This window comes from Urocampus carinirostris, chromosome 18 (genome assembly GCF_059441175.1).
Source record: "Urocampus carinirostris isolate Australia breed hairy pipefish chromosome 18, RoL_Ucar_1.0, whole genome shotgun sequence".
NCBI classification, from domain to species: Eukaryota; Metazoa; Chordata; class Actinopteri; order Syngnathiformes; family Syngnathidae; genus Urocampus; species Urocampus carinirostris.
Window position 1 is genome coordinate 13,329,862 of NC_142366.1, and position 17,885 is coordinate 13,347,746.

General features: G+C 40.4%; 1 protein-coding gene across 2 annotated transcripts in view; it reads left to right on the forward strand.

Moving 5' to 3' along the window:
• The window catches only part of drd3 (dopamine receptor D3), a 36,665-nt gene extending 19,723 nt beyond the window's left edge, over nucleotides 1-16,942 (forward strand). Inside the window, exons 4-8 of one of the 2 annotated variants that reach the window (XM_088321971.1) lie at nucleotides 1,629-1,765; nucleotides 9,118-9,311; nucleotides 11,300-11,365; nucleotides 13,980-14,367; nucleotides 16,397-16,942. In XM_088321971.1, the coding sequence (XP_088178097.1) occupies nucleotides 1,629-1,765; nucleotides 9,118-9,311; nucleotides 11,300-11,365; nucleotides 13,980-14,367; nucleotides 16,397-16,593 (982 nt within the window). In that variant the 3' untranslated portion in view covers nucleotides 16,594-16,942. Of the gene's footprint in view, nucleotides 1-1,628; nucleotides 1,766-9,117; nucleotides 9,312-11,299; nucleotides 11,366-13,976; nucleotides 14,368-16,396 lie in introns of both variants that reach the window. The other variant, XM_088321970.1, reaches the window with a different exon arrangement.
• The last annotated feature ends 943 nt before the right edge of the window (nucleotides 16,943-17,885 follow it).

Genomic DNA, 17,885 nt, shown 5'->3' on the forward strand with positions numbered 1-17,885 from the left:
CGATGTTTTCCCTGGTGACTCACACCAGAGTGGACCTGCTGCATTTATTCTTCCAGACGAACCAAGGCTAAAAAGGGAGGCGAGTGTGGGTTTTGCCCCAGAGATGAGCTCCAGTAATTAGTCCAATGAAGATAAACAATGGTGGCAGCGAGCTGGCCCAGGACCACAGAACGCGGCGTTTGTGTTGGCTCTGGATCGGCCCTTAATTGCAACCCCCTCCTTCATGAGCTCATTAAGTGCAATTCTTCTCAAAATGCGCCTTTTAACAGCAAATACAAATGTGTTTCTTAATCAAGGCTACACTTTATTTGCAGCATATTGTCGTTATTCCTCGTTATTTTTTCCCCATAATAAGAATTATTACATATGTTCTGCATTCAATGCACACAATGAATATCATATTTGCATTTTTGTTTTTGTTTTGCAAAAAAAAGCGATGTTAGTTAAGACAAGAAAAATATTTTGCAAATATAAATTTTATACAAATAACAATGAATGTAATAACAGGAATAATGATCATGTCATTTAAAAAATGAAAAAGAAACGTTTCCAATCAGACTACAATTTAATTCTTATAAAATTAGAATCAACTGCATTCTTAAAAAAATATATACAGATTCCTCATAAAAGAATGTATGTATCATAGTCAAATGAATTGTTATCCAAACATTTTCTCTAAGTTAGGAAAATTACAACAACTCTTTTTTTAAAGGTAAAGTATTAAGAATAAAGGTAATTATATTAAAAAGTATTGTAATTACATTTAAAACAATTAAAAACCTTTTAAGGTCAGACTACGACTTTATTCTTATAAAATTATGCTACCCCCGTCAAAATATATAAAAAGATTTCTCATTGGGGTTTTAATTTATTATTGTCAAATAACAACTCTGTTTTTAAAGGTAATATAATAATAAAGGTAGTTATGTTGATGACGGTTATAATTTTCTTCAAAAACTACACACACACACACACACACACACACACACAAATATATATATATATATATATATATATATATATATATATATATATATATAGTAGATTCATCATAAAAGTTTTAATTTACCATTTTCAAATGACAACCCTCTTTTTAAAAGTAAAATAATAATAAAGGTAATATTATATCGTTTATGATTGTAATTTCCTAAAAAAAATCAAAACAAATAAAAATCCTTTTGAAATCAGACTACAACTTTATTTTTATAAAATTATGATATGCTCCTCTAAAAGGATATATAGATTCCTCATAAAAGTTTTAATTTATCATTGTCAAATTACAAGTCTTTTTAAAAGTAAAATAATAATAATGATAAGTATTTCAACAATTATAATGATTTCATTAAAAATTATTTAAAAAGTTAAAATAAAAAAACTTAATAATCATAATCCAATTTTTTCCTGTAAAGTTATGATACATTCCTCAGAAATATTTTCAAATATTTCTCATAAAAGTGTGGAACATTGTCAAATTATGACTCTTTATTTAATAGTAAATAATAATAAAGGTAATAATAGTAATGACAATAATTTAATTTAGAAAAATAAAAAAAACTCTATACGAATCCTGCAACTATAAGTCTTTGGGAATGAAAGAGTTTGAAAAAATATCATTTGTGGTCACGTAGGTACACAGCGGTGGTGATGCCCGTTTTGTACAACACGACGCACCGCTCCCGCAAACGAGTGTTCGCTATGATCGCCATGGTTTGGGTGCTGGCCTTTGCTGTGTCCTGTCCCCTTCTATTTGGCTTCAACACCACAGGTGAGCTATTGGTCAAAAATTCCTATGAAGTTGACATAATGAGAACACCATGGCCGCTCGAAGAGTAGCTTCATAAGTCTTAACCATTTTATAGAGCGGGACCAGATCTGGTCCCTGGTGAAGGTGACCTGTCCTCAATCAAAAAATCGAAATCATGGAATTATTAGCGCATATATTTGTGTAAAATGTGCACTTAAGTACAGCCTGAATCCCTAATTTTTCATTAAACATTGGTATGAAGTTCTGCTTCACTTTTTTCAGCTCAAACTAAGCATTGTCAGAGAAAAACGTTAAATAGGTGCGGCCATGCTTAAAATCGTTTATTGACAACTATGAACACAAAACCAACATAACATTGACAATGTATTTATCGAAAGCCAGATTCATTATCGGATACGCAAAAGAGTTGTTTCCCTCGTCGTGCTTGTATGCATTCATTTATATCTTTCAGGACCACTTTCTGTTTTCTCCATTCTCTAACATTCGTCTCTGGTACGGTAAAAATTGCGCGAATAGTTAGATAAAATCAAATGCCTTTTGTATGTTATCTACATCACGAGTTAGGATTCGACACTCTTACCATTCCGACCGGGGTTTGATTGTCGTTGGATCCAATGTTTTGCTATTGTAGTCAGCAATATTTTTCAATCGTTGCACGAATACAGTCATATCACAGTTCACCGATACCTTACCAGCAAGTTTCGTAGGGGCACCGCTTCCAGTAGTGTGGATTGGGCACATACAGCCTATCGGCGCCGAATCCTCTTCTACTATAAAAACTCTTGTATAACACAAGCCCAAACTTTGAGTTCTTTTTTAGGTTTGGTGATGTTGTAGTTGTGTCTTATGCAGTCTATTGAGACGTTTTGTGATTAAAGGCTATAGAAATAATGTGATTTGACTTTCTATTCTATCTATCTATCTACCTTGGTCATATCCCCCCAAACACCCAAACAAGTTAGGCACCTCGGCACCTAAGTTGGTCATGCTTTCGTCCCTCCAGATGAAACGGGACACCAGAAAGCGGGCATGTCACTCGGGTCAGGGTGACACAACACACTCTTTTGTTCAACAGCAGGGCCCGACAGCTTTCACTGGTTTACCCCTGCCGCATCATACAGGTGCCCTGCCCATCCATTAGAACACGTCTAAACATCCCACTAAACTTTTACAACACCTTTCCACTCATTCCTACCACCTACAAGAGCTCTAGCTTCCATTATATTTAGACCTCTTTCCTGCTGTGCCATCCATAACCCCATCCATCCACGTCAATCGCGGCCTTCCTCTTGGTCTCCTTCCATTGACGTCTGCTCTGTAGATCCTCTTCAACATTCGCTCCTCATCCATCCTCTCCATGTGTCCAAACCAACCGAGTACTCTCTTATCAACACGCTTGCTCAGTTCCATGACTACTCCAGTTCTGTCTCTCACAATTTCATTTCTCAATCTATCCAATCTTGTCACTCCTAACATACTCCTCAAACACTTCATCTCAAAAACATTCAATTTCCTTCTTAAATCTGCGTTTAGGCTCCAGCCTGATTTGACTTTAGGTAAAAAAAATTGTGGTATACACGAAAATATATGGTAGTTTTTTTCTTAAAATAAGAAGACCCATCCATCCATCCATTGTCTTCCGCTTATCCGAGGTCGGGTCGCGGGGGCAGCAGCGTTAAAAGGGAAGCCCAGACGTCCCTATCCCCAGCCACCTCCTCCAGCTCATCCGACGGGACCCCGAGGCGTTCCCAAGCCAGCCGAAAGACATAGTCTCTCCAACGTGTCCTGGGCCGCCCCCGAGGCCTCCTGCCGGTGGGACATGCCCGGAACACCTCCCGAGGGAGGCGTCCAGGAGGCATCCTTATTAGATGCCCGAGCCAACTCAACTGGCTCCTCTCAACGCGGAGGAGCAGTGGCTCTACACCGAGACCCTCCCGGATGACTGAGCTTCTCACCTTATCTCTAAGGGAGAACCCAGCCACCCTGCGCAGGAAACTCATTTCGGCCACTTGTATCCGGGATCGAGTTCATTCAGTCATGACCCAAAGTTCATGACCATAGGTGAGGGTAGGAACGTAGATCGACCGGTAGATCGAGAGCTTTGCCTTTCGGCTCAGCTCCCTCTTCACCACGACAGACCGGTACAGGGTCCGAATGACGGCAGACGCTGCACCGACCCGTCTGTCGATCTCCCGTTCCATCCTACCCTCACTCGTGAACAAGACCCCAAGATACTTGAACTCCTCCACTTGGGGCAAGACCTCCTCCCCGACCCGGAGGGAGCATACCACCCTTTTCTGACTGAGAACCATGGCCTCGGACTTGGAGGTGTTGATCCCCATCCCGGCCGCTTCACACTCGGCTGCGAATCGCTCCAGCGAGAGCCGAAGACCACGGCCCGAGGAAGCCAACAGCACCACGTCATCTGCAAAAAGCAGTGACGCAACGCTGAGGCCCCCAAACCGGAGTCCATCCCCGCCAAGGCTGCGCCTAGAAATTCTGTCCATAAAAGTTATGAACAGAATCGGTGACAAAGGGCAGCCCCGGCGGAGCCCAACCCTCACCGGGAACGAATCCGACTTACTGCCGGCAATGCGGACCAGACTCTGGCACCGGGCATACAGGGACCGCACAGCCCGGATAAGACTGTGCGGTACCCCATACTCCCGAAGCACCCCCCACAGGGCCTCCCGAGGAACACGGTCGAATGCCTTCTCCAAGTGCACAAAACACATGTAGACCGGACAGGCAAACTCCCATGCACCCTCAAGGACCCTGAAGAGTGTATAGAGCTGGTCCAGTGTTCCACGGCCAGGACGAAAACCACACTGTTCCTCCTGAATCCGAGATTCGACTTCCTGGCGGACCCTCCTCTCCAGTACCCCTGAATAGACCTTACCAGGGAGGCTGAGAAGTGTGATTCCCCTGTAGTTGGAACACACTCTCCGGTCCCCCTTCTTAAAGACGGGAACCACCACCCCAGTCTGCCAGTCCAGAGGCACTGTCCCCGATGTCCACGCGATGTTGCAGAGGCGCGTCAACCATGACACGCCCACAACATCCAGAGCCTTAATGAAGTCCGGGCGGATCTCATCGACCCCCGGGGCCCTGCCACCGAGGAGTTTTTTGACAACCTCGGTGACTTCAACCCCAGTGATACGAGAGCCCAACCCAGAGTCCTCAGGCTCTGCTTCCCCAGAGGAAGACGTGCCGGTAGGATTGAGGAGGTCTTCGAAGTACTCCGTCCACCGATTCACAACGTCCCGGGTCGAGGTCAGCAGCGCCCCATCGGCACTATACACAGTGTCGATGGCACACCGCTTCCCCCCCCTAAGACGTCGGATGGTGGACCAGAATTTCCTCGAAGCCGTTCGGAAGTCGGCTTCCATGGCCTCGCCAAACTCCTCCCATGCCCGAGTTTTTGCCTCGGCAACCGCCAAAGCCGCATTCCGCCTGGCCAGCCGATACCTGCCAGCTGCTTCCAGAGTCCCACAGGCCAGGAAGGCCCGATAAGACTCCTTCTTCAGCTTGACGGCATCCCTCACCGCCGGTGACCACCAACGGGTCTGAGGGTTGCAGCCGCGGCAGGCACCGACTACCTTACGGCCACAGCTCCGATCAGCCGCCTCGACAATGGAGGCGCGGAACATTTCACTAATATGTGACCTTTGTTGTATATTCAGGGCCGCTCTTGCAAATTAATACATTTTTGGCCTTACATTTCCCACTTTATTTGTTTTGTGTTTTTTTAACCAGAGTATTAACCCAATCGGAAAAAAATCGCAAGCCCTGCTGTCATTTAAAATATTGTTTTTTTTTATTTTTTTTTTATTTCTTAAAAGTTTAATTTATTTCATTATTTATGGCTTGATTTGTAGTTTGCTGAAGTTTCTTCCATAAGCAAATATTTTTTTGCTATTTTTTTGTAAAAATCCAAAGCCTACACTATATGAAGGACGTAGTATTGAATTTAGGGTGAGTATCTGTATTTTTTTAAATTTTCGAGCTATTTTATAGGCAGAACGAAACGAGGAATACAATTGTTGATAAAGTGTTTTTATGCTCGGAAAAATTGAAATATTTTGACAGATAAAGCTTTGAAGCAAAAAAAAGGTACTACAAAAAAATTAGAATAAAATTAAGAGTTTGTTTAATGTCATAAAGTCAGTTTTACAAAAATTACTGTATTTTCCGCACAAAAAGGTGCACTGGATTATAAGAAACACTGCCCAAAAATAGTCTTATGTCATAATTGTATTTCTATTTAAGGCGCACTAGACTATAAGGTGCACAAAATCAGTACAGTGTACAGTAAGCGCTCAACCAACTCATTCTGCGGAATATAAGGTGCACAAGGTTATAAGTCACATTTTCAAACTCCTGACCAATAAAGGGAATGTAAATGCATTTTATAGTCCAGAAAATATGGTATGCAGTAATCCCTTGCTGTATCACGGTTTACTTACCACGGGTTTGCTAGTTCACGGATTCGAATTGGCTAAACAGAGAAAGATATTTTCTATAACCAGCAAAGTTGGACTTCTTGACCCGCAAAACTTGCTCTGGAGCCACATGTGGGTCTTTGACACTCCTGAGTGGCTCCTTGTTGCTTTTTCAAGAATACTTGATGATGAAAAAAATATGGTGATAAGGACAGAACCGGGAGGTAAATACCATATTCCATAACGTCCGCATGATAGCAGCAAAAAAAACTCAAATTTTGAAGTACGGAACCAATATTTTTAAAAAAAATAATTGGGCTTAAATTAGGTTTGTTCTTGAGTAATAAATAAACAAATAAATAAATTAAGGTTTTAACTTAGCAGGTTTAGTCTATCGCGGGACGTTTTTAGAGCGCAACCCCAGAAAAATGCAGGATTACTTTATTTTCTTTATCTTTTAATACTAACATTAGTAAATTGTACGGATTAAGATTAGAAGAATAATTGGGATTTTTAAAAGGACCAAAACAAGGTGCATTTGATTATCAAATCAGCAAAAAAGAGCCCAAAATTTTTCATGAGTATTTGCACACGTCACAAGATAAACGCGCAAGCATGAATTCAGCCGGATCCCCTCGCTACTATAACCACTTTTACCTCATTTTATCTCACTTTTTATCACTTTTCGGGAATGTAATGGCGAACATATAACAAAAACTACTTCGTCTTGAATTTGTTGGGAATGTAATACAACTTAAACCATTCCGTCTTTGTATTTGTTGGCAATGTAATCGAACAGTAATGCACACCGTATATAAATCACTTTTGAGAACTGTTATGGTCTACCATTAAGCTTATTATGCTGAAATAAGCTTTATGGTAGAATGCATAACAGTTTCAATACGAGCGATTTGAGTAGAAAAAGGTAAAATAAACATGTTACCTGCTCGAAAGTGATTTATATACGGTGTGCATTACCGTTCGATTACATTCACAACAAATACAAAAAATGAATGGTCTAGGTTTTATCACATTCCCAACAAATGCAAGACAAAGTGGTTTTGGTTATATTTTCGCCATTACATTCCCGAAAAGTGATATAAAAGTGGGATAAAACGAGGTAAAAGTGCATATAGTGGCTAGGGGATGCAAATCTCGGCAGGGATGCATTTCTCGGCATAACACCGGCAACCAGCTATTACTGTCTGTCGGCGCTCAAGACAGCTCGGGTAATTGTGGTTTTGCTTCATCCTCATCATCACCTTTGTGTGTTATTGGTCAAAGGAGGAAATATTCGTTTCTGACTACTTTCGCCACATATTTAGCGAGAGAATAGGTGAAATGTCGAGAGCAATCGCGCCCCGCAGTAATGAGATGGGAGCCGGCCCGGACTATCCAGCGTGCGGACGGAATATCAAGCAGGTCTGCTTGCAGGAGCCTAATTGAGGAGCTTTTAGGCTAAATTCATTTTTTATTATTTTGGGTTGCGGGATGGAGTTATTAGAAGAAATGGGTTTCACTCAAGAAGGTGCGATGGCTGCTATTGCTAATCCGCAGGGACAAGGTAGACCCCTAAAAATACTAGCCTGCGGACCACTTCTGAAAAAGCTAACCAGTGATGGGTCATTGTGATTTTCTAGGAAACTTGATTTATAGCTGGCATTAGAAATCATAGACATGAGTGGCTTTACTTAAATGACAAAATTAACCAAAATTGTTTTTTAAATCAGCGTATAATTGAAATATACTCCGTATTTTCCAGCTTATAAACTGTTGGAATTTCTTGTTGAATCAACACAAACTTCAATTAATCATCTGACTCCAATTTGTGACCTTTCCCAATCACCACTCATCCGAACAATTTGCGCGCTCTTTTCTGCATAGAAAGTTCTCAGAAGCCGGCATTTCACTCACGAGTGGATTTATTTCTAACACAAAAATCACTACATCTCTGCACGCTTCTCCTTCCAAAAACCGACTCTCCTCCTTCTTCCAAGTTGCTCAGCAAAGCATCTCCTCCGCCCCTTGGCTGACTCCCATTGGTCTCCCGTTCCCGGAAGAATGGCGCGTTGACTCCTCTGTCTCGGCCCCCAGACATCTGGTCACCTCCCACTTCCTGAGAGCTGCCCCGCGTCATCTACTCCACAAAACTTTTGCACAAAACACAGAGAGTCCAACAGACAAAACCCAAATTCAAACTTCCATATTCCTTTAAAACCACAACCAAAAAACCCAAATTGACCAGCAAATGTATAATATGGTGCGCCTTATGTAAAGCAAAATTGGGAAATGCATGCCGATGTTCGATCATATTTGTGCAATTATCATCCTTGTATTCATTTTTTGTGCCGCTTATCCTCACTAGGGTTGCTGGAGCCCATCACAACTATCTTCTGGCAGTGGTCAGGGGACACTCTGAACTGGCCAGTTACAGTTGCAATCATCAATCAGTCGATAAATATCGCTGACCACAATTCCAAAATAGTGGTGAAAACGAGGATCAGACTAATCTTTATCACCAGGCTACTTGGGACATACATGACATTGGAAAATGCAATAGATCTTATCTTATTATCACACTATCTTTTATAAATTGTGTTTAATCACGATGAAACAAAAAAATTCCAACCAGACTGGACCCAGCACTAGCCAGACCAATTAACTTAGTTTGAGTGACCGAACCCTGGGAAAACGTAAATTGTCATATTTTATTTGTGAGGGCCGGACCGGGCTTCTCTCTTGATAACTTTTTTAAAAAACTATCCACCCGTCACTGTTCTTATTTTCTTATTATTTTTGTTGCACAGTGGAGGATTCTCATTGAATGCCATTGATGGCTATGCATGTCTTTTTTTTAAATTTGCAATGAAGCTAGCTAGCACTCCCCAATAATGCACTTTGTCCCAACAGACGACCCGATGGTGTGCTCCATCTCCAACCCCGACTTTGTGGTGTACTCGTCGGTTGTGTCGTTCTATTTACCCTTCATGGTCACGCTTCTGGTCTACATCCGCATCTACATCTTCCTTCGTATGCGGCGAAAGAGGATCACCTTCAGCCAGGCCAGCGGGAAAGTGCAGCCCGGCTCCACACTCGCCTCTGTGGTCAGACCGTTTTCCTCTTTATATTCTCTGTTATGCTGTTGACGGTTAAACGCGTCAAAGGCAGTATTTCAGCTTTGTTTCTGTTGTGAAGTAAGCTCAAAATTCTGTATCTCAGTGATTCCTTGACAGCAATATGTGGGCTACATCATGTGAGTAGGAGATAAAGATGTTATAATTTATTGGCTATTGCAAACGAGGCCATTTAATTAAAGTGACCGTGAGTAATATTTCACCAATATTGGTTGTAGCTCAGAATGGAGCTGAAGAGTGATCTTTCAGAAGAGACTCACTACACAAGAGTGGTGGGCGGAATCAATACAGAATTCAATATTATCAGTACGATACGAACGATATTTCACTCAAAACACCGCTTCTCTATGTAGATAGCGCAACCCTTCTTTCTCTTACCCGGGCCCTCAGAACACTCCTAGTTTATGTGTGAGTTTGTAACTGACAGGCACACTTTTAACACAGTTCTACCTGGCCTGTGGCTGTATCTTGCCTGCAAGGCAGAAGAGAGGGCCAAATGTATTGCCCACCCCTACCGGAAAATAAAAATGACAGAGGCAAGCAAGAAGCACAGCGTGTTGTGCAGTTTTTTTTCAACTGCAAAAAAGTACAAATTGTTTACACAAATTCTTTGTTTTTATTCTACATAGACTGTCTTGCTGTGAGTAAATGGGTGCCACGTTGTGTTCATAAGATTTAGTATTGCTTGATAAGGGAACTGGAATGATTATTAAGGAAAGAAATTAGGTAAAATTTTAGAGGAACGTTAGGGTTAGGGAAAAATTGTAAAGGCAAACCAGAATAAGGATCCTGAATTACAAAACTCAGTGCCATTCGTTTGCACGACCAGCTGTAGTAGATGATTAACACTGAGGAACAAAGCAGGAGCAGCTAATAATAACAATAGTGGCAAGCAGCGACCCATAGTCTGCAGCAAAGTGGCTAATATGAGTGGCTAGAGAAAGAAAAAGCGGAAAAAATAGTTGAATACACCTGAATCCCATCAATAGTACAAATAACCTCAGCAAAATGGCTATTCGGCTTCATTAGTATTAAGATGGCAGCAAAATATGTTAGCTTCTACACGTTTTCTAAAAAATAAAATATGTTTTTTTTAGATATTTTATGTGTTCTAATAATAACAATAGGTTTCGGCCTATGTTATGAATCATTAGTGTTTCAATTACATGCATTAGTTATTTTTACACCACTAGGGATTGCTATATAATACACACTGGGGCTTTAAAGCTGACACAAGGGAGTAATTGCGGTTTTCGGCGCAGTGCCACATGAATAACAATGGCACTAAATTCACCTTTAAACAGGACCAACCAATATATTCAAACACACAGTCGCACACACAATGTTCACGTGCACTGTGACCTTCGGCGTCAAAAAACTAAACATGTAATCACCCTGACAGACCCCGACAAGCGACCGTGCGATATCATATCATTCTAATGGGAAAGCAGTTATTTGGCCTCAGTAGGCAAAAAGTAATTTGAAGAAAATTGCGTGCCTTAAAAAAAGAAGAAAAAACCCGAGGCAAAGTCATTGCGTAATGTTTACCGCGGCCTAAATAAAACATTAATCACTATTAGGTTGAATGATCATGTTAAATTATTAATAAACATTCAAATGAGACAAAACCCCGCTTCCATCCATCATTTTAGTCAAGGGTGGGGGAAAAACTCTATTTTTAAAACATGGCTCAAGACCAAATAGGATGATCAACTATTGTCAGATTACATGATTGATTAATGGGATAATCAATTCAAATACTGCAAAGTGGTGGAACTATTTGAAAAGGGTCCGAAAGGATTAGTTTTAATTAACCTTTTAAATTGCCTGCTTGTATGATAAAAGGTTTGATGCATTTTCGCCATCAATGGCATTCAAAGTGCAGACATACTATATTTCAACATTTTTTTTTTAATTTTACAAATGATTTAATAATCCACTTACCTCTCACCCGACAGGAGACGTGTCTGCAAGACGAGCCGCCAAAGACCAATCAAGACCTGTCACCTATAAGGATTAAAGTGGTGAGTGTTGTTTAAAGGGATATTGTGTATTATTCAGTACATCCTAGTGGTAAAAGACAAAAACATGAAATTATAAAAAAAAACAATACTGATTAGGATAATAAGCTAAAATACAAAATACAACTATCATAAAATTTTGCATTTTTTCAAATGCTTGAATGTCAAGGAATTTGTATTTATTTTACATGTCATGAGGCTTACCTGGAGGGAGCTGATATGATTACTGCTACGGATATCCTTCCCCCCCAAAAAACTTGAAAAACTGAAAGGCTGGGCAAAAAAAGAGCTTAAGCTCTCCTTTATAGTAAAACATACGCATATAGAATTTACAAAGTGTGTCATCAGAAGCGTATTAATTTGTCTTTGACTTGAGGCGAGGCAAGTCAGACTCCGTTTCATTCAACTATCCGACATGCATTATCTTTAATTGTTTGTGCATCACTGAGGTACTGCCATGAAAAGCAAGGTATGCTTTACAAACTTTCCAAGTATCGTCTTTATATTGCCCGTAACTGGCTAAAATGCTCTCAAACTCTCGTAGTTTTGGTGCTGCTCAAGACAGAAACACTATTGTATATGTGCGACTCCAAGCAGAGGCTATACTCATGTAAGACAGTGATCGGCAACCACCAACCGCAGACTGGTTTTGGGCCACGGGTTGTTTGGAAGCAGGCCGCACAGAAAGAAAAAATAACTCATATTTACTTGTGTAAACACTCTTTTTTCACCCCCCAAAAAACTAAAAGTTTGGGTGTGCATTATGAGGTTTTATGGTACTATATCACCTGGAGCCTGAACGTAGATTTAAGAAGGAAATTGAATGTTTTTGAGATGAAGTGTTTGAGGACTATGTTAAGAGTGACAAGATTGGATAGATTGAGAAATGAAATTGCGAGAGACAGAACTGGAGTAGTCGTGGAACTGAGCAAGCGTGTTGATAAGAGAGTACTAGGTTGGTTTGGACACATGGAGAGGATGGATGAGGAGCGAATGTTGAAGAGGATCTACTGAGCAGAAGTCAATGGAAGAAGACCAAGAGGAAGGCCGCGATTGACGTGGATGAATGGTGTTATGAGTGCACTGCAGGAAAGAGGTCTAAATATAATGGAAGCTAGAGCTCTTGTTGGTGATAGAAAGGAGTGGAGAGGTGTTGTGAAAGGTTAGTGGGATTGTGGACGCGTTCTTAAGGATGGGCTGGGCACCCGTATGATGCGGCAGGGGTAAACCAGAGAAAGCTGTCGGGCCCTGATGTTGGACAAAAGAGTGTGTTGTGTCACCCTGACCCGAGTGACATGGCCGCTTTCTGGTGTCCCGTTTCATCTGGAGGGACGAAAGCATGACCAACTTAGGTGCCGAGGTGCCTAACTTATTTGGGTGTTTGGGCAATTGGGTTGGGCATGGTCCAAAAACGTTTGTGTGTGTTTTTTTGCAATTTTTTTCCCTTTTATTTTGTTTGTTATTGTATGTGTTGTTTTGCTGTCGGTCACCCCTCTTGAGGGATATGACCAAGGTAGATAGATAGGTAGATAGATATCACCTGTTATTAAGCAATGACTCATTGGTCAGTTGAGAAATATCGCTGATCTCGTTTTCTCAGCATTGGACACAACAGTAATCAAATCTGAATCGCACCCATGGGATTGTGACACAGGAAAACACGTTAGATTGTGTCCCATCATCACACTATTTTTACTTATGGTGCCACATTGTACAATGTTGTAATGGAGCAGTATGGGAATGAGTTAAGCCAAAACAATGTCGTGCAATCCATGATTGATGTTTGTTGACTGCTTGTTCAGCAAGCACTTCTTCCCAATATAAAACAATTAAAAATTGTTGCAAACAGGAGTCACGGAGATCGCATAACTGTCATGATTTCCCCATATTTGATCATTTTTCTGATCATTTCGCACTGTGTGTGCCGTACAGTTTTCTTTTTTACAGGAAATTAAACATTTCTAAAAAAAACACGATCTAGTCATTTGGCCTATAATCCAGATCATCTCAGTCACTGGTAACAGACAACATTGTCATCATGGGTTGCTAATATTGTTGTGAAATTCAACATAGTATGTCTTGCTGTGAGTAAATGGGAGCTGTGTTGTGTTCGTAAGGTTTGTTAATGCTTTATAAGGACGATTTGCAATCATTAAAAAAGGGGAGCAGTTGTTGAAAGTTGACTGAGTTGATGACAGGTAAGCAGAAACTGTACATTTAAAATTAAAGTTACTGTAACTTTGAATGGTTGGACATACAAAAGCTTTTTAAAGCACAATTTTCTTCTACCTTTAGTAGTTTGCATGCACAAACTTGATGAGCTGATGCTGGCGGTAAGCAGTCATGAACGGTCTCCAGAGGGCGCTAGTAATACCCCCTGGGACTGCTCAAGAACGGGATTTTCCTTTGTAAAGCAAGGTCGTTTTTAGTTATAAAACAAAAACACTTTGGGGTGCTCGTATTAGTAGATATCTTTGTATTTGTAAATTTGTTTTTTTCAATGTAGATTGTTTTAGCACACAAACTGCGGAGAACAAAAAAAAAAAAAAGATTGTTCCGCCTGTAAACAAATTTAAAATGAATCATGTTCACAACGTAGTTTTGATCCTGCCAGCAGTGCGCGGAGCCCTGCGGCCCGTCCAAGTCCGACCTGCTGTCGGGGTGCCTGTGGCGAAAACGGCCCAAAACAGGACCAGTGGAGAACTCTGCGCTGCCCCCAGTGGACTCCAACAACTACTGCAGCATTAGCCACGCTTCCTGCGGCCGCACTGAATTGGACGTGGAACGCGAGGAGATAGCAATCGGATCCGGAAGCAGCGCGGCGAGAGCGGCGGAAAGCGTCCGGAGAGCGGTGCAGTCGCTAGGGGGCGCTAGCTGCGAAGTGAAGGATCTTACCAACGGGCGCACGCACACCACCTTGCGGCCCGTCAACACAAACAATCCCAGATTCCGAAACATGCACGCCCGCGAGAAGAAGGCCACGCAGATGCTTGCCATTGTGCTCGGTGAGGAGATTACCACACGTCACATCTTTAAGTAAATATGAGATAATAATTAAATAGAAACTGGTTAAAAGGTATTTATTTTTCTTTGTGTTTGAAATATGACAATAGAGTAAACATAAAAGAAAAGTTATGGCTCTTTCCACTTATTTAGTATTTCTTACCGGGCAGCATAGCGGAACGGTGGTTAGCGCGTGTGTGGCACAGTTCTAAGGTCATGGGTTCAAATCCAGCTACCAACCTTCCTGTGCGGAGTTTACATGTTCTCCCCATGCTTGCGTGGGTTTCCTCCGGGCACTCCGCTTTCCTCCCACATTCCAAAAATGCATGTCAGGTTTATTAGCCGGTCCAAATTGTTCCTAGGTGTGAATAACCGAGCGAATTGACTGTCCCTGTGTGCCCTGCGACTGGCTGGCAACCAGTTCAGGGTGTCCCCTGCCCACTGCCCGGGGATGGCTGGGATGGGCTCGCACCCCCGCGACTCTACTGAGGATAAGCAGTACAGATAATGGATGGATGGATGGATGGGTATTTCTAACCCTTTATTACAACGTTTCCTAATAATACAAGTCATTAAGTAATCAAATAAAAACATTAATTTACATTCTTTACTTGCCTTGTCTTGCCTACACTGAAACGTGAGGAATGTTTTATTGCGCTGGTACCAATATCTAGAGCAGAAGTCTCTAACCTTTTTCAAGCTGAGAGCTACTTTTTGTTACTGATTAGCAAAAAGGGCACCCAGTTTGATATGCATTTCTAAAATAACTACTTGTCATCTTATTACTATGTTGTAACTATGTTATTACCATGTTATTTATTGGAAGTAGGGTTACATAGACTCAGTCAACCACTAAATTCTTTTACAAATAAATCACAATGAGCCAGCACATGTCAGCTATTTTCAGAACAGGTTCGCAGGCACCTCAGCTATCCCTAAGAGGTACCACATAGGAGACTCCAGATCTAGAGTTAGAAAGTTTCAAATCAGTCTTCTTCATATTTCTAATGATATACTGTATTAATACCCTTTAGAGGGCAACTCAGCTTGTGAAAAGGAAACATTTTGTATAGGACACTTCTTTAAAGCTCAAAGTTGCAGATCATGCTTGAATTCACAGATATCGAGCAGCTAGCTGAAAACTAATTGTACCAGAGACAAAGATTAGCAAATGACGAAAACAGAAAGTCATCCTGAAAGGACAACAACTTTTTGGTGTATCTGTTGCTGAATTAGACTTCAACTGACATTAAATAAATATTATTAATTTTATTTTGGTATTGTGTACATCATTTACTATGACAATAAATTATCTTAATCATGGCCGCACCAATTCGACGTTTGTCACTTACAATCAGTGGTAAGATCTTAAGGCCAAGCCCTTGTTGGGCCTAAAATGTCAATCATTACGTTCAGTTCGTGATGATGCTGAGGCAATTCAGGAGCCGTGAGTAGTTTTGGCCACGAGTGACTGTGGTCTGCAAAAAATGGGAGCTGTTTCACACAGCACGTACTGTACTTCAAACTTTTTTAAAGTCAATTCAAAGAACCCCTTCCCTCTCTCTGTCTATTATCCACTTGTTCCTCTTCGTTTGTCTCTATGCCTCTCTTATTCTTAAAGTCCCACGCTAGATTCTTAAGGATGTACTACTGCTGTGTTTTATCACCCAATTTTCAACCCATCAAAATGACAGACGGCTTGAAATGTTTCCTGTCAATTATGGAAAATAGTCGGTCAATGCAACCCTTGCAGACACATGAATATGAAAGATGTAAATGTTTATATAGTCTTGTTAAGCCTAGATTTCATTAGGAAATTCAGGTTTTTATTTGTAATCATAAGTCACTTTTCCTCTTCCCGAGTCCTCACAAATAAAAGCTCGGTCCTGCATATCAAGTTATTTTGTCGGGTTTGGGCTGGATTGGGCTTTAATACCCGAGGGCCCGGGTCGGGTTGGGTTTGACTTTTTATGCCTGATCTAACCTTAAACCCAATTCCAACAATGACTTCTTTTCCTCTCACCTTTTCAGGTGTGTTCCTAATTTGCTGGCTTCCCTTTTTCGTCACGCACATCCTGAACACGCACTGCAGGACGTGCACGGTGCCACCAAGCCTGTACAGTGCCTTCACCTGGCTGGGCTATGTCAACAGCGCCCTCAACCCCGTCATATACACCACCTTCAATGTGGAGTTTCGCAGGGCCTTCATCAAAATCCTCAGCTGCTGAAAAACAAATTGACAGGACATCAGGAAAATCTTACTTTTCTTTTTGGATTATTTTTTTTCATTCTCTGGGAAAAGGGCTGCAGCATGGATTGGCTCAAATCTTTGTGGACGTCCTATTGCCAGCCTGGCGTTTCTTTTTGCACTGAGTGGACTAAGGACTATATCATGACATGCAGTCATATTCCTGTCCTGCAGCGCATGTTAACGGCAAAGTCATCGGAATATTTTAAAAGAAGAACTTTTTTTGTGTGTTTTATTGGCAAGTGTCCCTCGTGGTACAGCGGCACTACCCGTGCGGCAATATACAAGACTCTACTATTGTCTGTTGTAAATAAAGACATCATTCCACACATGCTGTGATGTTATTCACCAAGTAAGAAGGATGAGGAAAGAGCTCATTGTGGTAATAACGATGGGAAATAATTAGTAAATCCAGTAGTTGGAGTAGTTGATAAAACAAAATAATTGTAACGTTATACTAATAAAAATACAGGGTTGAATTAAAACATAAATGTGACAACAATTATTAAAATAAAGATACTTTGCTGTACTTTTTGTGTTTAGCTAGAAAGCTACTTGGTTTGTTTTTTTTAAACAGGGTTAGAGCAAATAACCCAACATTTTGAATCTTTCGAAAAGCATGCAATTGTTCTATTTTGTTTAAGAAGAAATAAAAATGATATAAACGAAAAGATCAAAGCTAAAAACTGAACTTCGATTTCTGTTTTTTTTAGCTAGTAAGCTACTTAGTTAAAAAAAGTGTTAAAAATAAATAAATAAATGTATGAACAAATAAATGAATAAACAGGGTTAAAGCAAATGACCCATCATTTTGAATGTCTCAGAAAGAGAAATTGCAGGGAATTGTCTTAATATGATTCATTAAATTAAATTAAAATATAAAAATGAATAAATAAAAAGCCAAACAATTAACCACGATTTATGTTAATTGTAAGTACAGTAATCCCTCGGTTATTGCGGTTAATGGGGACCAAAACCACACGTGAAAAGTGAAAATCCACGAAGTAGCGACGCCCCTTCAAAAATGCTTAAAAAAATTATATATATATATATATATATATATATATATATATATATATATATATATATATATTTTTTTTTTTTTTTTTTTTTTTTTAAACGTATTTTATTTTATTATTATTTTTTTAGACCTGCAAAGCTCTGAACCCGGGAACGTGGAACCGCGAAGTAGCGAAGCCCCTTCAAAAATGCTTAAAAAAAAACAAAAAACAAAAAAAAAATGTTTTAATTATTATTTTTTTTAATTATTTT